Consider the following 23761-nt stretch of genomic DNA (forward strand, 5'->3'; position numbering starts at 1 on the left):
AGATAAATCTTTTATATATATATTGCATAGAAGGTTCTTAATGACTATTAGCAAGTATTTTGTTTCAAAAGTACTTTTATTATTGGTGAAACTGTTTTCTAATGTAGGCTTATATGGTCTGTATTAAATTTGAACAGCACTTCTGTTAAAACTTACAGGGACACTTCTCCTAGGGATGTGTGTGCCTAACTCTTGTTGACATTAAGAGGAGTTAAGTTTGCACACTGGAAAAATAGGTCCCTTTAGAACATCTTTTAGCAAAAAGAAATACAAGTGTGTAGACATAGATTCTTATCATTACATGTCATAAAGAGGTAACTACCATTGCTCCAATAGCTATTTTGCCATTAAATTCTTGTGCCCAAGATGAGGCTGCATACAGTAAGCAGTCAGACATTATCGTTATTAGGCTTACACAGAGGCTTGACATACACCTCAGCTTTGTGCAGAGCTGCAGGAACTCTGCCTTCAGGACAGGCAACTCCTTGTGCCTGTTCAGGAGTGCAGGGCACCTTTGTGTCTGGTAGCTGCAGCCCACATCACTGCTACAACCCAAGAGCTCTATTGGCAGCACTGCAGGCTGGTTTCAGTCTTACTAATATTAGTGAATGAATTAATACTAACTGAAGAAGAGTTTGTTTGAGAAAACAGACTTTTTGGCTTGCCTACATTGGAATCTGACCAGGCCAGAGAAGTTTCTCCTCTGTTCTCGCAAGCAGTATTATCAGAAAACTAACCATGTCATCTTGGACTGTGGATGTCAGTGAAAAATGGCATCTTTTGAAGCCAAATACCTCCCAAGCATGGTACATGGGAGAACTATACTGAGGCATGAAGAAACTCTTTTTTTTTTCCTAGTTTCCCATAGTCTAGTCTCTGAGTGAATCTAGCCTTCCTCAGAGGAGATCTGGGAGATCTCAGCCTGAGGGAGAACTACAGAGCTGAACTCTAAAAAAGTACCATACAACCTGTGCTTGTGTACTGAGGCATGTCTAAAGTTTAGTCTAAATGTGTTGAACAATGTTCCTGTTGGTTCAGTATAATGTAATGTCCTATTAAACAACATTTGTTGGGTTTCCAAATCTGTTGTCAAAGTACATTGTGTAGTTGCTGTGACATGGTTATTTGTAATATAGTGCAATATTTTATAGTAATAAAGTAAGCTAATACACTATGAAACAAGTGAGTACATTATCTATTGTGCTACAGACACAAGACACAGCACTGGGGAGATGGGAAGCTGTGATTTTCAGGCACCTCCTAAACCACTTACAAGAGCCACAAAACTCTCTTGTCTCCTATGGTTTGCCTGTCCAGTAAAAACACAGAAACTAAATTAGTCTTCTAGATGAGGTATTTATCCCTGTACAATTCTTTAAGCTATTTTCTTTTACATTCTTAAAGAGGGAAGGAAGACTTTAACAATGGCTAAACTTTACCTCTATGAGTAATGCTCAACTTTTTTGTTTTTATATAAACCAAGAGCATACATTTATTAAATACAACACTGCCCTTTTCAGGAAGCATTTGGGTGACTCATAATTCAAACACAATCAAAACCAACACCAGGATACATACAACTTTGCTGTGTCACCTTCAGATTAGAGTATAAAAAAGGACATAGGAGCCAAAGCTGTCAGATACAAACTCTCAAAGTTGACTTCCAAGTATGTCAAGACAGATTTATAAAAGAAATAAATTGCTTTCCAAAGCTAGATTTGTCATAATTTGGAACAATATTTCAGTGTATAAGAAACATACTGTGTAGTTTTCTTGTTTGGTAAATAAGAAAAACATTTACTTTTATTTATTTTGTGCCTTTTATTACCATGAGCTAAAAGAATGCAAACTTTCTGTGCTCTCATTCCTAGGTTTACCTTATTTTTAGTGTATCTTTCAATCGGGTGCAAATTATATTCAACGGAGTTTTTAGAATTTTTTTTCTCTAAAGTAAGAATTTTTATTGTGCTTCATGTGTTCTAGATAGAGAACTTCTAAAGATCCTGTGATAATTAGAAAAAGACTCTATATGCATGAATAAAAGCACAGACTCAAAACCTTTGAATGAGAAAATATCTTAATGATCTTTAAATTCATTTTATCAGTTAATTTCCATTTCCACAATGAGTTGGTTTTTTTCCCTAGAAGTTTGGTAATATTTTAAAAGGATAAATGATGATAGCAATAATAATACAGTTTTTCTTAAAGAATAAAAAAATCCATTAAGTAATACTTCAGGGATTAGTTAGCATCATAGAAAAGGTTTGCTGATTATGGGAAGTATCGCAGTATTATCTGCATATATTTTAATAGCTTAACTAAATACATTTGTCAACAAAGTCAACATCTTTTTCTTACTATCCATGTGAAATAACTTCTGGATTTTAAACTAGTTGTTCTAAATAAACATGATTATTTTAGGAATCTGGGACCAAGCAGTGCCTCTCTACTGCAGTATAAACGTTGTCATATCCCTGAAGTAGCGTAGAAGACACCTCAATCTGTTCTTTAAGGAAAAAAAGAAATGACGAGTGGAGAAACTTGTTCTTTTTTATTTTGTAAATGTGATCCCTGTGGGATAGTGTATCAGAAGATCCAGCTGGTCTTTTGCACAGCTCTTAAGTCTCACACTATTTAACATGTAATATTCTCAGGAATAAGTATCAGGAATTACTAAAAGAAGATGGAAAGATTCTGGCAGAGTAATTCAGCTGTGTAACCAATATGATGGATGACTACATCAACGGGAAGTCCGAGAGCAGACCAGAGAGAAGTCTGGGGAAAAGAAAAGTCCACAGGGCTTTGATCTGTGGCCAGTGAGAGCCAACAAATGAGGTAGAGCCAAAGATAGTCATCTTCATCCAATTTTCCTGTTCTTCACTAGATTTTTCCATGTTTTACCCAGGTCCTTCCTCAGTCTGTATGTTTATTGCTTGTCATTCTGGCTCCATTTTCCTTCTTTTGAGCAATTCAGAGAAGTTGTCATTCTTGAACGTCAGCCTAGTCTTTGAACTTAACCTTGCTTTGAGCAGGAGGTTGAACTACATGAACTCCAACTGTCCCTTCCAATCTAAACACTCACATTATTCTATGCTTCTCCATCTTTCTCGTGTTTGGGGGCCCAAGGTGCTAAAAGAGAGGATCTCTGACTGAATGTAATAAATCACCATCTGGATTTAAACTTCAACAGTACTCCTTGGAGAGAAAGAGAAGTTATTTAATCTTGTCTCCTTATTACACCATATTAAATACATGTATTTATATAAAACAAATATTTATTTCTTTATATATGAAAGTTCTTCAGAAATCATTGCAAACAGAAAGACAGAAGACATACTTTTTGATTTCATCTTGCCAGATGTGTTCATTCAGATTACATACACAGCAAATTATTCTCACACTATAACTGAAAAATAATGCAGTGTTTATTTATTTTTTTATATAGCATTCCTGAGAGATCTCAATGGCTTGTGGGGTTGGCTCTAAAATAGGAACAGCTAGATAGTCTGATCCAGCTAACATTCACTACATAGCCATCAACTACAATGATTATTTCTACTAAGATTAATCTTAATTAAACAAGAGGTTTATCTTGTAACTTGTTCATTGTATACTGGACTTTCAACTTTATCAAGCTCTTTATTCTAATAGAAGCACATTTGGATGCATAGTACTAAAAGAAGAACCAGCTATGTACAGTTTCAGTCAAAATGGGGCTTTTTAAGCAGCCATCTCATGATAATTAATTGTGAATGTACATTTTTACCAATCCTTAAAGACAAAGAAGCTGAAACTGATTCATATGCTACATACTTCACCCTATCTTCCCAGGCTTGCCTTGCAACACGTACAGCCACGTTCATCTCAGCTGTTGTTATCAGGGATCCCGTGTAGACAGCTGCAGGGGATCCTTCCTCATCTGAGCTAGGCAGCAAGCAGGAATCCCTGTATGATGGGGAAAACAGGCACCTTTATAGTGCCGTTCAGCTACTGTTAACATCTAAAGTAGCTGAGATTAATAGGATCCTAAAAGACCCTGTTCTTCCCTGTTGGTTATTAAAGTTTTTAAAAACTCACCTACCAAACTTTCCTGTTTAAATTTCTACTCATATTTGGTCAGATGAATCCCAATTTAACTGTGAAAAAGTTAGATTTCTAGTCTACACTAGTCAAAATAGTTGCACCTGCAGTCAGTGGTAGAAAATAGGCACCCGAAGAAGGTGACTTACATCATTTTATTCGGTCATTGCTTAATCAGCTTCTTCTGTGAGTTTGCCCATCATAGTCTGCTGATTACAGAGAAGTCTGGCTCAGGACCTTAACTTAGCTGACCAGCCAGCCAGACAAGGGTGCATGAGATGAGACTGTCCCCACACCAGAGGCAAGCACAGAACAATTGAAAGTATTAAAAAAACCCTGTATTATCACAAAAGTTGAAATCTGTCTCATGCACAACAGCTAAATCTGGAATCTCATTTATGCTAGAAAGTAACCTGGGTTTCTTTATGAAAGGGAAGTTATAAATGTGGACTTGCAGAAAATAGATTATTTCAGATTAAATATATATTGATATCTTTACTAATATTACAAGTTTGATTATAAAATTTAATTGGTTTTATATAATGGACTTTCGTAAGGCTTTACATGCAACAGCCCCACTCTATTTAGAAATGGAAACAAGTAAAATTAGTATGGCTTACACTGAATTGAAAGATAGGTTAACTGACTGATCTTTTAACACAATTATAAGTAGGAAATCAGTGAAGGAATTTATTTTTAATAAGCTTCCTCTAGGATAAGTTCTTGGCTTTTGACTATGTTACACTTTTTATGATGATCCTGTAGAAAACATAAAATCAGTACTGATAAAGTTTGCTGATGGCAGAGAGATTGGTTCATATCATTGGACAGATGACACATTACTGATAAACAACAATGTGGAATACTTAATGAATTAAGCATCAGCAAACAGGAAACATTTTTATGCAGCCAGTGTAAATTAATTCCTGAAACACAGAGCAAAGAATGCAGCCTAAACTTGCCAAAGTGCTTTTGAATCATTATGGATAATCAGCTGAGCATAACATCACAAAGAAAAAGCCAAATTCAGCACAATTTCTTGAAGTAAAACTTACTGTTTTTATCTTTTTCTCAGTAAGATGCCATTGGTAAGCTATTTTATTGCATTTATTATGAATGTTAAAAAAATCAATGATACCTGGGTCCAGATCATTTTTCCCTGCTTCTCAAGTTCATATTTTTTTTTCCATCTTTTTTTCCATTTTCTACATTTACTTCAAAGTTATTGTGTGACACTTCCATATACTATGCAAAGATCAAGCCTCTTGCAGGAGTCTCATCTCTAACTAAAGTTTCTATTATGGTTAGTGATGACCTGAAATGTGGGCTTTCTCTAGGATTTTCCATACAGTTCTTCATTAGCAAAAGTAGCTGGTTCAATTGTCGATGTGCAAGGTAGATGGAAAGATATTTCCTTAATACCCAGCTCCTGCAATATGTCTCTTTTCCTGTACAGGCAATTAAACAGGGATTCAGAAAAGATGTTTTGGGTCATGTTAACAGTTGTCTAAGGAGTCAAGTTGTAGGACGATCCTTTTATTTAGCAGAGAGGAAGCACGGTCCCTGACCTACAGCACTCTGGGTACCAGAGTCTACTAACTATAACACTGCTTGAAAGACATTTATGGTTAACATGAGAATCTATTTACTTAAAACAGCTACAACCATCCTCTGTGTCAAGTAGATAACAGCAGTCTGATGGAGAGTATCTATTTGGTTTCTTCCAAACCTGTATGCTACCTTCCTTCCTACGAGAAGCACCTGGATCGTGCAGGTCCTTCTGCAGTGAAGACAGATGGCTCTTCCTTGAGGTCCTTCTCATGGAGAGACATTTCCAATGGCTGTGGGATCTGAGCAAGTGGAAGAGGACTCAGGGCCGAGAGTTGGAGATCTGCAGCCTAATCCGGGAACCTGCTGAGAAGAGCAAGGAGCAGACAAATAGGCCTCAGGGGGAATGGGATGAAAACTTTCTGGAGACTGGCAGAGAGTATACAGACCTGCTTATAACTCAAGAAGTCATTAATTTCACTCAAAACAAGGACCTGTAATGTACAGATGTAGTGAGCAGGGCAAGCTGTTCAGAAACCGCTTTTACATCTATATTCTCCAACTAATCATTTTACATGTTCTTTTTTTGAAAACTTATATGTTTTAGTTATATAATAATGAAACCTGGTGTTTTGGGTTTGGCTATAAGGACTCTAGGCAGATCTAGCTTAAATCTTTGGCTAACCTGGGATTCCATCTTAATTCCATCTCCATTCCAAAACATCAAATCAAAACCAGCTACATTGCCACAAAATAGAAAGTAATTTCTTCACCAACATCCAGGTTGGCATATTCTGCACATTGCAGATCAAAGGCTTGAATGCAGGAACTAGGGACTGATGATGGTTCTCCTCCTGAACTGTAAGTCTGACATCATTTCTGTGGTTATTTAAATGTGAGTTAGTAATGAAGAAACAAAATTACACAGAAATTCTAGGGATTTCAGAGATTTTTACAAAAGGGGAAAGTCCTGTTACACCAGCTTTACAATTTGGGGTGATAAAACACAAAGATAATATGCATCATTGTAATTATGAAGTCAGAAAAAGAGCCCCAAATGGAAGTATACTGCTACCACTTTCCTTTTGCTACTTAAAACTACAAAGGTTATATTTGGAAATATACACAGATCTCAAAGAATAATAGAAATAAAAAATAAATAATAGTGGTTTAGAATACAATATAATAAGTAAGAAAACATTCATTTTCTGTTTTGGAAATAATGTTGCAAATTAAACTCAACAAATTTAGGAAAGAAAAATTAATGCCTTTGAAATTTTGCAGATGGAGGATCAAATCTAGTCTTTAGAGACTGTGTATTAATTCTGAAGTGTTCACAAGCTTTTTTTTTTGTTACTCTCCTATATTGTCTGAGAGAAAAAGAACTGCGGTGTAACAAGACACATATTTTGTCATTAAATTAAAATACATCTATTGCAGAGTGCTGGTGTAGAAGTTGCAATTCGGTTGCATTTCTAACTCATTCACACTAGGAAAGGGGTGAATAAAAAGTCATGACTTGTGTTTCTGCACAGAGGTACCCACTTTTATTCATTAATATGTGATAGCTACTTGCACACTGTTTTTTTTAGTTCTCATTAACAGTAAGTAGTATTTACCAGATTAAGAAGAATTATAGATGTTTGTCATGTCTCCCGTTTAACATCTATCTTTGTATAGCAGAACACAGAACTTTCAGAACATTCTTTATGGAAAAACTGTTCAAGGGAGGATCTGAAGATATTTTTGCTTGCTTTCTGTTGTATATTCGTTAATGTTTTTCAAGTTGCAGCAATAATTTCTGAATTACTAAATTCTGAGTAGCTGGACATATAATTTTGTGGCAACTAGAATGGGATTGTAATTGTTTTCCTCTAGCCTATGAAATATTATTAAGTTTAAAACGTATCCTACCAAGATTGAGTCCTAGATCTTTTGAAAAAATCTCACCAAAGAGAACATCCACTGAGAAACAGAGCAACTTAATCTACAACTTTAAATTGCCTGATAGATCAAAACCTTACGTATGGTATTAGAAACAAATAATACCATAAGATAAGATAAATTACAATAACATAAATTACTTCACACTCCATGTTATCAGGAACATCTCATATTTAGTGCTCTCTATAATATTAGGTGGTTCTGCTAAAAGTTAGATGGTCAGTAGGTATTTAATCTAGAACTTAACTAGAAATTTCATCTGAGATCTGATTTATTTATTTATTTATTTACCAATTAAATGTTCGATATATTCTGGAAATGCAGCTGCTTTTCACAAAAATGGCTTTAGTGAATCACCATTCACCGATGAAAACTCCCTTTGTCAGAAGAGCACTAACGAGCTCTAGTTTGAATCAACCTTTTCCTTCTTCTTCCACTGAAGTAGACCATTTGTCATTGATCCCTGTGACATAAATTATACTTTTAAATTAGCTCATAGGAGTTAAAAACAAAACCAAAATAAAAGCCAGGGTCATATTCCCCTACAAACTATTTCCTATCTTAGGGAATTGAATTGGTATTACCATCAAAACTGTATAGTGACTGGGTAAAGAGCATACAGATATACCTTTAGTGTCTTTTTATGTACCTATTCTTTGGGAAACCCCAAGGAAAAAGTACGTATCACATCCAATTTCATGACCATCATTGATTAATTGTACTGTTCATCCAGATTCCTTAGGCCTGCTGTGGTCTTCAAACATAAATTCATAGTTTTTGTTCTGTGATCATATGGGCATACTGAGGTACATGGATATACTGAGGAAGAAGAAGATATTTTACAGATCCAAAGGCTACATCCAAATTTGCTTTCTTATGCAGCAAGTTCTGATTTTAAAAAAGGAGGGATATACATGCTAGATACCCTAGCAAGTCTTTCTGAAAATGCTAATTTTGAAGTTTAGGCCAGCTGTGAGGTCCACAAGGTGCTTCACGGTTGTCAGCACCATAATCTTCTCTGTTTAACTTGTCATGTTTATGTACTGTTCCAATTTTCTCAGTATTGAGGGGTTATTTCCATTATGTTAGACATGTTGTCTAAGTCTCAACAGTCTGAAATCAATTTATGTACCTCTGAGAGACAGAGCACTGTCAGAGGGGGAAAATTTACCTATTCTCAGTTTTTCTTGCTTTTCCTTGTCCTTGTCAGGATCCTTTATCAACCTCATTTTTTAGTGTTCTGTTCATTAACTTTTTTAAGCACTGTACAGGACTACATGTGACCAACACGCAGTCTAAACATCATAATATTCACATCAGTATTGTTCCTCTCTCATTAGACTTAAGGACACAGCCCTTCTTTATGCTAATTGCTCATCTCCAGACCCTCAGGAATTCAGAAAAAATGTGACACTTCTGAACTTTCTTTTGCAAGCCAGGTCACCTTGTTTGATTTATCATGCTTTATACTCTTTAATGTTCTGTACTGCAATAGTATCATGCCCATCAATCATTATTTCTCTCTTTTTTTTTCAGACTCCTATGGTCTTATGCTAAATCTTCTGAACTTCACGTAATTTTAAAAGTTATAATTTAGATCACTTTACTAATTCAGCTTTGTTCTTCTTGATAAGTAAGTTGAATACTGAGAATTATCTCCTGACTGGGTGAACATGAAAGCAAAACGGTTTGTCTCTACTAGGTACATGTCAGTGTGGACAGTATCAAATCTTCAGCAGCTCAGAGCAAAGTGAATTACCTAAAGGTTTAACTAGGGAACTGAGAGTTTAGAAATTCACTGTTCTCTTCACAATTTTGTTACTCCTTGGACATTGGTGTCCACTAACATCCCTTGCCATTTTCCTACACTTAAGTGATATACTTTCACAGCTAAGACTCAACCATGTAGAACTTGAATCTTGTGATAAGTTTTGTTTCTCCTGTTAGTCTTTTCTTTTGTAGTCTCCCACTGTTTGTCAATCTTTCTGTTCTACCTGAATCCCTACAACCAGTAACAAACTGATCTGTCAAGCTGGTGTGAAGGAGCAGGAAATTGGAAAGACATTATTACTTTGAATAACATCTGGATCCAAAGAATCAAATAAGCATGCTATCGCTCATTCCAGCTTCCACCATTGTGGCCAAGTGGCATGATTACCTTTTCATTATGTTGCCATCAAGTATTTTTCTTTCTGCCATGTGGTATGAAAATGGGCCAATTATGATTAATATACCTGAGCTCCTGACACTTCCCATTGTCACAGAAGAGATTTTAAAGGCAAATCAATAAAATTCAGAACCATGCTGACAGCTTAATGCATATTAAACACAAAATTCTGAAGTTACTACAGTGTCATTTAATAACGACAGAAAGGCAGTCAGGCACAACTAGCAGGCTCTCTCAGTGTCTGTACTTTAACTTATTTGTTGCTTTATGATAAACTTTTGTCCAGTGCTCCCCAACTTCAGAGAAATCAGGAGGAGTAAGACTCTGAGCTCAGCTCTGAACTCACTAACAGACATCCAAGATCTTCTGAGATGCACTAAGGTAGCAAGAAACCTTCACTGGATGGCAGAGTCAGTGAGAGACTCAAGATTGTCCAGGATGACAACTGAAGTTCTGAAGTCTCCCATAGATTCTGTGTCATATCTGCCAGTCCAGCACAGATTTCTGAGTAACATAAGGTGTGGCACCCTTGATATTAGACCTATGGTTGTGCATCTCCATTAAGTTCCTAAAAGCCCATGACATCAAAATTTAGTTGTCTGAATATCAGTGTCTAAATTTGGCACAGATGTCTATGTGTCCATGATAACTGATGAGAGCTTCAGTAAACTGCATAAATGTAGTCATCCTATAGTAATTGAGATGCCCTTGATTATTCCTCTTCACCTCCCTACCTATAGGTCCTTTGTCACAACTGGCAATGCCATGAAGGTACATATTCCAACCCAAAAGTCACTAGATGTTGATGCAACAGAGCGGATATCTGGAAAACGCTTCAGTACAAACAACAGTCAAGATAGTTTTTCAGGTCAATGTGAGGCTGCCATCTCTGGTTAGCTGAAATCTTTATAGACTCGGTTCTCGGCTATGCTACCTCAGTTGCATGGTTCACCGCTACTTGCGATGTGCTGTTTTTCTGTCTCCCATTACAGTGGAGCATTGCATTGCAAGGTTTCCCATTCAGAAATAGTCATGGACACCAAGGGCGCTTCCCTACATTTATTTATTTTTATTCTTTTATTAGGGTTTTTTCTGATCCTGCTGGTTTTCAAATCAGAGAGGGAAATCCTGGGAGTAAGGAGGAGAAGTCTGTGAGAGTTTGGGAACAGCTATCTGAAGAAGTGGGTAGCTGAGGGAAAACATGGATGAAATGAAGGAATTTAGAAGAGGAGGAACTGACAGCATAGATGTCAATGCAAAATATCTGGTGACTCCTTTTCATCTATGCCATAATATGAAGCTTACACATAAGCAACGAAAGGGATTTATTATTGAATATTTTTTCCCCCACACTTGCTGAAGACTTTTTGTGAATGTATTTTCGTGAAAAGGACTTTAGGACACTGTGTACAAACAACTTATGCTCCACCTACATTTTAACAGAAAATATTGAGAACATGCCTTGGTATTCATCAAAGTGACAAGCCATAATATAAACTGAGATTCCTCTAATGTGCTTAGAAAGTGTAAAAGCTTAAGTAACAAAAAAGCTTCTAAACACATGAAAGAGTAGAGACACTGGCATAGTTAGACAGAGTTTCTGACTGTCAGAGAGCTCTGAAAATATAATGCAGTATTCCTGAAAAGTTAGTTTTGAAGCTTAAATTAGCTTTCAGTAAAGCCAGGCTGAGTTGTCAGACATGTTCTTAGCAAGCATACAGAGTCTTTATGGGTATGGCAACACTCGCAGGCCCTTCTAGAAGCAACAGTCATGAGCTGTCAGGACTCTGAAGACTCAATTTATATTCTAAATTATGTTACTGGTTCAGTGTGTGTGACATATACCAGCCTCTTCACCTTGCTGTGTCTGCTCTGCTCAGGGGGAGTTGCATGCAACAATATGTTTGCCCAAGACGGTGCATTACTTGCATTACTAGCTCTGGCAGTATTAAAGCAGTACAGTAGAGAGTACAATCCCTCACCTGAACACCTGAACTAGCGACACTGATTTTATCGGCAGTCGTTGGACAACACACATGAGCAAAACTGGAGATTCTTCAGGGAAAATTTCTGTCTGCCAAACAAAAGGTTCTTCTCTGTACAGAAAAATTACCTTGACCTTTTCAAGGTGTTGGTAGAGTTTACAACTTATGAGCAAACATCTGAGATCTCTTCCTCTACTCATCATATGTTAGTACCCGGACATGCAGACTTTTGCTAATTGGTTAGTGTCTACATAAAATACATAGAGACCTCAGTGAGGAAAATGACAGTTCATCCAGTACTGCTTGCACTTGCAAATTGTAAACCAGGATACGGACCTAAGATTTTGAACTTTTAGTAGGAACTTCTATAAAAGGCAAGAGACAAAAGTCTTCCTCCATTCCGTAAGATATCTTTTTCTACTCCAGGTCAAGTTGTCCCAGTAAAATCTGTTCTGAATTGTACCGTAGCAGCATTTTCTCTATTCCAAGACATGGCTGTCCTCAAGATAACATGGTTTGCTATCAACAAGGAAATAAATCTGTAGCAGTGTAACACTGTTCTGGTAATAGGTGCCAGAAAAGAGAAGAAAGTTCATATAAAAGTGTCACCCAATGAGGCATTCTATGGGCGCTTAGTATCAAACTTTGTCTGTGGAAAATAATCTACACTTGTTGACCACATACAAAGCTACTTGTTCCAAAAATATATTTCTCGTTTCCAGAAACAGTTGTAGAAATTTTTATTGTTTTTCCCAACTCTAGTACATTTAAGCATCAAGAACTGTCATTGGCAATGTTGCATTTGCCTCTGCACTATTTTAGCTATGATCCAGAAATTCTCTGCTTCACATTCACGGTAATCAGAAGGATAGGCTGTTTAATTCATTGGTTTTTTCTAGTTTCATAAATTATTTTAAAACTCTAACTGATAAACAATTCACAGAGCTGTAGCAGCCAAGCAAAGTAAATAGCTGTATGTCTATTAGAATGTAAATTAACTCATTACTATGCCAGCTTCTGACCTTTTCTGATGGCTGTATTCTTGGTAACAAAGACTCTTTGCTATTCATGAAAGTGAAAACTTAACGGTAGCTTGAGATTCTCTGGTGTATTTTAGAGGGAATTCTCATAGACACAGGTTACTGCTGAGGGTCCCAGCTTGAACAGAAAGTACTTCCATCATTCGTGACTTTGAATAGCTATAATTTTTCTAATTATTTGTGAAGATATGAATATTATTGAAAAATTGTTTCTTAAGAAGTCTAGGTCAGTGAAACTCCATGAAGTGCACAAAAAATGTTCCTATGTATAAAAAGCTGAATATTGATTTAGTACCTGATCTCACAGTCAATTAAGTTTTTGTATCAGTTCTATAGACTTCAGTGAGATGAGATCAGATTTAATTTCCCAAGGTACTCCTCTACCTCCACATCATTCTGATAAACCTCTCTGTCTTGCACTTTATGCTACTCATCAAGAAATCTGAAAGATTGAAGGGACTTTTGTAGAGATAGGATAAGGGGTAATGACCTTAAACTGAAAGAAGGTAGATTTAGATTAGACATAAGGAAGAAATTCTTCACTGTGAGGGTGGTGAGGCACTGGAACAGGTTGCCCAGAGAAGCTGTGGATGCCCCATCCCTGGCAGTGTTCAAGGCCAGGTTGGATGGGGCTTTGAGCAACCTGGTCTGGTGGAACGTGTCCCAGTCCATGGCAGGGACATTGGCACAAGATGGTCTTTAGGGTCGCTTCCAACCAAATCTTTCTGTGAATCTATGATGATTCTATGAAATATAGACTTGGACTCATGATGCCCCCAAGTCACCTGGGGAAGAGATGAGCCACAGAAGGTGCTATCCCAGTAGGGTCTAAAGATCCAGCTGACCTTCCTGTGAACTGTGCCTGCTCTTTGCCTTGCACCTTCATAGAGTGTCTATTTGTGGGCAGGAATATATTCATTCTCTGAAGTTACTTTTCACAGGTATAGTAGACCAAAGAGAGTGAAAAATAGTGCTGATTTGAACTGGAGAAGTACTTCTGTAGCAGTCTCACTTGGGCTAAGATCAGGAGAAATGGAGTAGTGGAGCACAAAGCCGAATGCCACCACAAGCAACTGCTGAGGATCAGCTTGTACACTTGGTAGTCTCTTTTGGGCAAAACTGTTTAATGACATCTGGGTGTATGTATATAGTCCTAAAGAAGATAGACTTATTTCACAGTTTTATTATTCTGAACCTGCATTGGATATAACAACTGACTGTAACCAGTCTTCATCCCAGTGCAGCACAGTGCCACCTCAGTTACTTGACATGCTGTCAGCATGTAGCCTACAGCAAGGGTAAAGACGCTGAGTCTAACCATATATAACGTTGTGGGCCTGATCAAACATGATGAGTCATTCATCTCCCTCTGATGCGAGATGAGTTGATTTTTGACCCATTGCATCGGGTGCCATCCCAAGCAAAGATGACCAAATGGATCCTTCACAGCATGGCACCGTCACTCTGAAGGACAGCTGACAACACGACCAGCTAACTATGCTTGAAGAGCTAGAGCTCCTAGTCCTCTTACACCTACTCTTTAATTCAAGGTAAATCAACTTTTTGTTGTTGCTAGGTAAGAGCTCCACGCTTAAAGCTGTTTGACAAAGACGGACCTTTGAAAAAATACTACATGGTAATGATTGATTTTATTAGATACGGAACTACTAGTTGCCATTCCCTATACATCATCTGATATTTTAAATGTGACATGACCAATTCAAACTTTTTATCACCTGCTTGCTTTCATAAGTATTATTTCCATCTATTTTAATTCATTGTTTCCTTTTAGATCTTGTTTACTACAGTATCTAAATTAATTGAATTTACTTATTCTCATTGATTGGGTTTGTTTTCCTGAAAAGGGGAAAATATTTGAAGAATAATTTAATTAATGCTAAATATTTGTTCTATGTATGCAAAAACCCCACATTTTCTCTCCCACCAGTATTTTTGAAATTTTAACTGGAGGATATTTTGCGTCTTAATGAGTGAGTCCAACTGTAACTTGAGTTCTGTGCACCTAATCCAACCACACCCAGCATAGCTCAGCAAAAGGTAAACATACAGAAGGAGAAGCCAGGTGTAACATGAATGGCAAGAAGCAATTCCCTGCATCCTGCTAATGGTGTACACTGTGAGTCTGAACTCTCAGAGAAGTTCTCCACTGTCACGTTTGAAGTTAATGGGTATTTGATACCTCTGGAACTGAGGCCTCAATGTAGGCAACTGATAGACATCTCAGGGATCCCAGTAAGAGAAAGAAAAAGCACAGAAAAAAAAAAGTTACTGTTACAGTAAATTTATACAGTAACTTTTCTAGAAAGGAAAACTTTTGCTGAAATGAAGTGTTGTCACATCGACATTGATAAGATGCCCATGGAGTCAGTCAGTGTTCTGGGAGTGCTCGGCAGCCATCTGTTCATTGACTTCCAAGCATCTATGTAAAAAAGGTCTGTGCAGTGCTTGGGACAGCTTTGCTCAGGAAGCCATATGCAACAAGGCTTTTATAGCATAAAAAAACCCAAGAAGCCCAGTGAAAGCTAATGGGCAAAACACTTGCTGTATCATCAGTGAGACAAGTGATGTGGAGGGAAGTTGACTTGCCCTGAACATTGCTTTGGATTAAAAGACTTTATCTTTGATGCTGTTGGGTTCCTCCCTGCAGTACTACCATATGCCATCACTGCAGAAATCAAACTGTTCCCGGGCTTCAGTTTAATTATACATACACATCTGCCACAGAGGTGAACATTATTAAAGGTCCTGTGGTTCAGCAATAGTTAGTTACTTGTGATTTTTGGTGTTATTTACTTATGATTTTACTAGGTCTTAAGAACTTTTCCAGAAATCAATACAAAATAGTGAGAATAATGGAAACGTAGCAAAAGGCATCCACATGGCAGCAGATTAACAACCAAAGACTGGTTTTATATTACTGACATTACAGAATATGCCAAAATCAGGATTTTTACTGGAAAAAAAAAACCCAATTAACAAAAAAACCCCACATCAGGACTCTATCTTGCAAATGCTCTAAGTCCTGTCTGATAACCTGCTTTTAGAAAACTAAACTTTCCAACGATAAGTACTGTCTGAAGTATAAGGCATATGAAATCTGTAAGCATGTTTTATGACAAAAGCATACTTAAATTATTATGTAAGAAGAAATACATACAGTGAGTGTGATGTGATTTGTCTTTTGTTATAGGATATCTTCATCGAAAAGGAGACGTACAGTAAACTGAAGCTGGGATTTGTCTTGATATTTTTTCCTCCAGATACATTTGAATTCAAAATCTGTTTTCTGTTACTGGTGGTTTTTAGTAAAGTTACAACATAGAAACCATCACAGCTCTGATTTCCAGGGAAGCTCATTTTGGAAGGTGGTAAATATGATTTTAAAAGCAATGTCAAAAATAATTTTTCTAACACTACATTATGAGAAAATGAAAATGTGATCTTTAAAAAGCATATGGTGTAACAGTAGCTCAGCTTATTTATTTAAAATGAAACTAATAAAATTTCAGTAAAGGTGTTGGCCATCAGCTGCTGTACCTTATTACGATTTAGATGGCCATCATTGAAAAATAAATCATTACAGTCTCAAAACTAACTTTGGAGAAGTATATGAGGTTATATATTTTATCCTCGCATACTTACACGTTACATTACATTACACTCAGTGGTGACCATAGTATTTTCCTGCTAGCATCTGACTGAGTGGTGGTGGTTGCTCTTTGACACAAGCCAGTAACCCCGCTCTCCTTTCCAAAACTAATTCAGAGTTGTATTGCCACCTTTACAAGGAGTGTTAATAATAAAGACTCATCTAAAACTAATAGAAAGATATAGGAGTCTTCAGAAAGTGAGCCACAACTTAAGCGGTGAAGCTATTATGAGAAGAGACATCTGTCAGGCACATGGGTGAGCAGAAAGCCACTCATGGGAAGAACAGACTGCATGAAGTATTTTTTAGGTAGATCTAAGTCGGCTTTTATTATTTCAGATTTTACAAGTGCATGTGAATAAGGGGGTGAGGAGTGTTTATATGTATATGAATATAATATTCTCAACTACTCAGGTTTTTACAGAAGGTATCACAAGTTGGACAGTAGGGGGTTGGGAGTTTGGGGAGGAAGAAGTGGAAATCTAGAAGTGGGATAAGGAGGTTATAAGAGCTTATCCAGTATGTTTGCCTAGTTAGATGTGAGTTGATTAAAAGGTTCAGAAGTATTAGTACTGTATTAATACTCAACAGAAGTTGAAAGCTGCACTCTTTGGAGAACAAATTTCAGTCTTACCTCTAAATCAGTACTGAATTGATGCCAGTCTGCTGACAGCTGTAATTCAGGTGGGATCCCACTGTCTCTGGTGGGGAATACTCACAATATCTAATGAACCAGCACCAGAAAGCCAAGAGAAAATGTGGTGTTGTGAAGTGAGGTCAAACTGAGCGAAAGTCCACTGCTTCTCATTGCCAGCTGTAGATGTGGTTGCAGAAGGCCAACGGTGCTGAGTGTGCACTAAATACACATTATTAAGATACGTTCTTCAGGTGAGTTTCCGAGCCTCAGTTTTCTACATGTGGAGGATTTGGTCCTGTATGTAGGCAGAACAATGTTTAAAGGTGAAAAGTAGAAGGGAACATACAGAATACACAGGAAAGAGCATTTTGCTTTCATACTTTTTCATCTGAGATTTCTGTTACACTTACAATGTACTACATATGCACTATACTCTTGAATTCTTGAATTTGCAGCAGTGGTTGCATGTATTTAAATACCAATGATAATTCTGGACACGTTTGGTTCACAACAATTATCCATAATCGGTCTCATGTTGAATAACTGATAGTGCCATATATTGTCTAAAGGTCAGTTTTGTTTAGACTGGGAAAAAGGATGCTTAGTTCAACTGAGAATACAGATGTTCTGTGAGGCATCATTAAAATTGGCATGAAATACATGAAAGATATAAGGTAGGGTTTGCTTTATGGAACCAGGCCTTCATCTATTTAGTCTAGCACCTAGTCTTTAACATAGGTGAGAGACCATCTCATCTTACAAGAAGTCTTGGTCTAATAGCAGAATTTAAATCTGAAGAATGGATTTTAATATTAGTTCCAAGGTTTGCTACCTTTAGAGATTTTTGCTTCTAACATGCTTTTGTACATGTACGGATATCCAATACTTTTTTTAAATCTTGCTTTGGATCTTCTACTTCCATGATATCTGATATCCATTAATTTTCTTAACATAATTTCATGCTGTGTGGATAAATACTGCCTTTTATTTGTTTTGAGTGTAGATGTTGTCAATTGTGTGTTGCAGTCTGTACTCACAGCCTCCAAGCTAAATATAAGTCTGTTCTCCTTGTTTGGGTGAATAATTGAATTTCTTTTAATTGAGGGTTTTTTTAGAAAAAATCTTTACTTGATATATATGTCATTATATATTTGATTTATAAATACTTAATATATTTTTAATTGATAGTAAAATTTTCTAATAACTCCAGCAAAACATATTTTTAGGTTGAGACAGTAAATAAATTGGAAAAAATGACCTTTCACTTTGACCTGGAGTAATTTTTGCAGACAATAAGTTATGGGAGGTGCACCACTACCAATGGGGAGGGAGTGTTTTTTCTACCAATATTTTCCAAACACCAAATCAGGATAGTAAGCTGATCTGCAATACCTTTCAGCAAACCTCCTTGCAAGTTTGAAGTCTTATCTTTAGCTCCGAGGGGAAAACTGCTTTTTAACTTTCATTCTTATTAGCTGTACAGAACAACAGCAGGTAATAAAAAGGTAGCCATCTGCCATCCCAGAAGTTATTAAATAAGTATCTACTGCAGAATCTTTAATACTGAAAGTGATGTACAAGTCAGATCTATACAGGATACCTGTTATCTCAGCTTGAACTTGCAGATGGAAAGAAATTTGTCTACTTGTTAATATAGCAGTTTTTATCCAGACACTATAGAGTCAGTAAACATAAACTTTTCCAGGATTACTTTTTCCAATATAATTTTTGTTCAAAAGCACTATCAGCTTATACATGAGCATTACAAAACAGCCAGTGTTGCTCTGCAAACAGCTCAAGTGCTTTCTCACTTTTCAGTCTAAGATTTTTCAGTCTAAAATGATTTTTCAGTCTAAGATTTTTTCAGTCTAAATGAATTAGATAAAATGGCAGAAAAAAATTACCTCATTATCACAGAATTCTAAGAACCTTAAATACTATGTACAAATATAATTCCTGTTGTGATTTGTCTGTAGAAAGATACTTTCCCTAATGTTCTCATTATTTTAATTTTTTTTTCTAGACTCACCTTAGAAAAAGAAATAATTAAGTCAGTACTACCCTTACAGCTTAATTCATATTTTGAATGAGAGAACAACCCTCCCATTAAATGTCTCAGTTTAAGGAGCATTTCAGTTTCTGACAAAACAGATGAAGTCTTTGTTATTAGCTTTTAATCTTACTTAGAAAGGTCCACAGACTTTTTTTTTTTTACCTGCTATTAAACTGAGAATGAGTTTTTTAGTCAAAACTGTGCTGAAAGCTGGTGTTTTAAAAAATGTGACCCAATATCCTTTGAAATCCTTCTTTTTATTTAATATTTTGTAAGTTTTTTAACATTATGCTGCATAAGATAAGAACAGTGTTTACAATGAGTGTTTCACATTATCTCCTTTTATGAAAAGGGTATATCTGGAGTTTTAAACATTTGTAATCTACAATAGTTGAAATTCATGGAAGTCACTAAAGCAAGTTATCAGTCAGTGAATAACCAAGGAAAAGGAGATAACCAGTTGTGTAGAAGAGGTAGTCATGTCTGACGACTTGCTAAGTATGACAAAAACCAGGACAGTATCAAAACAAGCGGTCCTCCCAAGACTTGGCTACCTTATCTAGACTGATGAAACAGTCTAGATTATTATTTCTCTCCAGGCTTTTCTTCTAAAAAAATCTCTTGTATTATTAGGTTTTGTTGATGGGATGTTCTGAATTGCTTCTTCTTAAAGGTGCGACTGCATTTGACACATCAATACCAGGTCATTTGGTGTCTTATCCAATGTCCACCAAGACATTTGGAAGTCCTTTTGTTTAGTTCTTTTAATTTCAACCTAATCCCATGCTGTTTGTAAAGTATGGCAATGATCTCAATAGCTCCACTTGCATATATATATATATATATGGAGATATATATATATTTGCATATATTTTTTCTTAGAAATTATCCCCCGTGGTTTGTGTTTTCACCCCTTGTGTGTAGACAATTTTTATGTATATTGATATTAACTGCAGACCTGAATGAGAACGGGACCATAGACACTACTTAGCCTCCATTCTTGATGCATCAGAAAAATCTGCTAATGTTATTTTTTGTTTATTTCAGGTTTCTTTTCTCCATGGAAAACTCCAAAGCCTGTAAGTTCCGTTTCAAAATTATACACATTGAGTTCATAAGTTTACTAGCATTCAAAGCAAATTTCTGTAGACTTTCATCTAAGCCTGCTGTTCCCAGTTCATGAGACATCTCTCAGCAGTGCCCCAAATAAAGGTGGGACAGCATCAGGGGTGGCCTCACTAATAAAATCTGCAGATCTGTTGACTTGGAGTCTGATAGCAGCAATCTGGAGAAAAGAACATCTCAATGTTTAGACGGGTGTCAAGAACCAGAAATACAATGGCTCAAAAATTAGGTGTTTGGAGGAGAAGGCAGCAGAAGGCACCAGCAACGAGGCCAGTCTACTTGGCCTTCTAGTTGATCATCTCTTTGAAATGAACAGCATGCACTTTTTCTGGTTTAAAAGTGGCTTGAACTTAACGTCCTTAAAGTGATTGTTATTCTTTCTTGCACTAGTAGATCTAGAGCTGGAAATAGTCACATTTCAAGTGAGAACTTGGATGAGATAACTTTCTGAGGTGCTTTCTAAACAGCATTTTTGTGTTGGTGATTTTGACATCAAATCCCAAGGTGTGAAGATCTTTCCTACTGTAAGACTTTAAGCAATGACTGTATTTATTTTGCAGATGTCATACTGTATCATTTTTTGAAGTTGTGACAACATTCACAGCATAAAAAAAAAGTCATAGGCTACTGGTATTCGTTGTCTTGTTTGTTTTGGGGTTTTTTAATTTGATTTTTTTTATTTAGATAGTGAAGACCTTAAAGTAGTGCTTTTCTCTCATCAGAGATGTGTAGAGGAAAAAAGAGCCCTGACTCTGCCTGAAGGCTTCGAAGAGCAATAGGAATAACAATAGCAATACTTTTTAAAGGTTTTATAGATTTCTTATAGAGAAGCAGGGTATGTTGAATCTGGACAACTTCACATCCTCTCATATTGGATCATGGTATGTTTAATGCATACCAAAATAATTTTTGTAGCCTGTCAAGTGCAAGTGGCAATTAATTAATCACCTGATGCAACTCCATCAGATTTCTTCAGCTTGTGGTGTTTTTGATGTAAAAGGCTAGAGGGTGGATGTAATACATTGGAATAAATATTGTGTAAGTTTGTTTATTCATCTAAGTAGCAAGACATTTGTGAAGATAAATCTGACTATTAAGGACTAGCTTGTTCTCACCAGTTTAAGGTTCCTGTCTGACTGGGACGTTCAACTTTTAATCTCAGGTAAAAAGTGATGAGATAGAGAACTTCAAACTTACTTGTTAAAGATCCACGTTCAAAGACCTCCGACTGTCAGTGCTCACCCCCTTTACATACATATCAAATATATAAATATCAGCATGCTGTTGATGATTGCACAGTTTCGTTATATAAACAGTATAGTAGTTCCTACTCAAGCAGCACTTGTCAATAATCAGAATCTAGAGAAACGACCTGAGTGATGCAGTTTTTGATGCAATGGTCTGAAGAAACCAGAGCTCACAGAATAATATTACACCATTATGTGCAAATACTGTACCTGCATGCAGGCTAACCTTTCACAGATAGTCTATTTTGGGGTAGTCTCAACAAGAGAGTTTGCAAATGATTAACCAGGTTAAGGTAGTGTGGATTCCTCTGTCTGTCACCACTTTAACTAGAGAAATAATCATACATAGATTTCTAGTGCCCAAGATATGAAGTAAGATTGAAACCAAATGCCCCTGAAGCACTGAGTGTCTGAAGAATTCCCAACACCACAGCACGGCCCTGTACATGTGTAACAGGAAAGAAAAACTGTGGATGGCCCAAAACCAGGTTTCTTTTCTGCTTGAGTGACTACTTCTGCCCCTTCTCTTCGCCTGCTGCACAAGGGAGTATGGCCCACCATTCTTTAAAGCAAAAAGGGGACCACGGGCCACTGGCGGGAAGAGAAGAAGAGACAAGCTCCTCTCCCTGAGGCAGAGACTCAGGGATGGCGTGCACTCTATCTCTGTGTGCTCAACACCCCAAGTAACTTGTGCTGACAGAAATTTCCTGTGGCTTCTATGCATATAGTGCATACGTTATGTACAGCATATGTAATACCATTTGATTAGTGCAAAATGAACTTGAGCAATGTCACCAAACCATTACCCCGACTTAGATTTGATGCCCTGCACTCAATACCATGCTTACTCGTTTCCAAGAGTGCCTTCATCTGTGAGCCAGCATTATGATAACTTTCATTGCAAAACACTATGTAAGTATTTAACTAATTGATATGAGTTTGGGAGATAGAATTCCCCCTGTGCTTATCTGTTTATGTAACTATTTGTATTAGCAGTATTACAAGCAAGAATGTTTTGCTCGTTTTTTAACTTCACACTTGAAGATTTAGAGCTAACCAGGAAGCAGGAATTAGACATATGGGACCCAGTAGGGTTTTGCCAATAGATCTCCAGTTTCTTGTCTTTCCTCCAGGGAAAAGTTTGCTCATCGAAGATAATTATATTTTCCTTTCTCTTTTTAAAGCTTTCTTTAAATACCTTAATATTATTCAGTTTCACATTTTGAAAGAGGTAAGTGTTCTATTTCTCTGGCACTGTCCAAGAAATCAGGAAACTTTCACTTCTAGATAGAAATTTATCGTGGTACAAAGGGTACCTGAAGGTACCCTGGGTACTTTCCTGTACCTAAGCTATTTCGATGACAACTCAGGTATCTCCACATGTCACTGTATTGCACAACATCTCCACACATATAGTAGCTTCTTATATCACATCCCACTTGCTGTCTTCTGTATCTGACCCAAAACCAATGTGTCTTTCTTGAACAACATTGGTGAATATTGAATACAGTATTCCATATCTTCATCATTGGCGCTTCATAGCACTAATAGTTTCCTTTCTCAACATAGATATCATGCCCGATGCATACTAGTGCATGAAAGTCATCCTATGATTGACTGAGATATCTAGATCATTCTTTTCTTTGTTGTTTCTAATGAACTAGCCCTACTTACTGCTGAAACTCTGACAGAAGCATAGCTTGAATTATAACACTGCTCTGTATGTCCTCAACAACTTAAAATGGCCAATATCCATGTTCTGTTTATTTTGAAGTATGAAGCTAAGAGTGTGAGATCACCTGGGATGTGCAGAGTGATAGTTATTCAACATGTTCACCAGGAGGACTCTGAATCATCTGTAGCCCACACATACTTGGTGTGGAAAAAGCCTGATGCTGTTAATCATCAGAACAGAGAGCAAAGCCTGCCTGCTGAGCCAAACACCTTCTGAAACCAAGGAACTAAAGGCAAATGATAATCATAGAATTTGTAGAGCAAGCTTACTGTAAACCTGCAATCATCTTTGATAAGGCACTGCTGATATAACACTATAAGTCAGTGGTATTTAATTACAGTTCGGTTTCCAAGAGTCATTTTTTGTGTGATTAACTGATTCTTGAGTTATGTGCAAGAGCACACTGTTCTGAAGGTTTTACCACCCTTTCCTTCAGGAGGGGTCACAGGAAAAGCCAAATATTCATTTCCTGGGATAAACATTTGTGTTTTGTTTAACATAGCCTCTTCAAATATATCTGCTAATAGAAT

General features: G+C 36.8%; 1 protein-coding gene across 1 annotated transcript in view; it reads left to right on the top strand.

Annotated features, from left to right (window-relative positions):
• The window catches only part of LOC104159105 (membrane-associated guanylate kinase, WW and PDZ domain-containing protein 2-like), a gene marked incomplete at both ends in the record, with an annotated part of 70268 nt that overhangs the window by 7495 nt on the left and 39012 nt on the right, over positions 1-23761 (top strand). The window contains one exon of the mRNA XM_009696925.1: positions 20172-20203. Within this exon, the coding sequence (XP_009695227.1) occupies positions 20172-20203 (32 nt within the window). The remainder of the gene's footprint in view (positions 1-20171; positions 20204-23761) is intronic.

This window comes from Cariama cristata, unplaced genomic scaffold (assembly GCF_000690535.1).
Source record: "Cariama cristata isolate BGI_N322 unplaced genomic scaffold, ASM69053v1 scaffold13963, whole genome shotgun sequence".
Classification (NCBI taxonomy): Eukaryota; Metazoa; Chordata; class Aves; order Cariamiformes; family Cariamidae; genus Cariama; species Cariama cristata.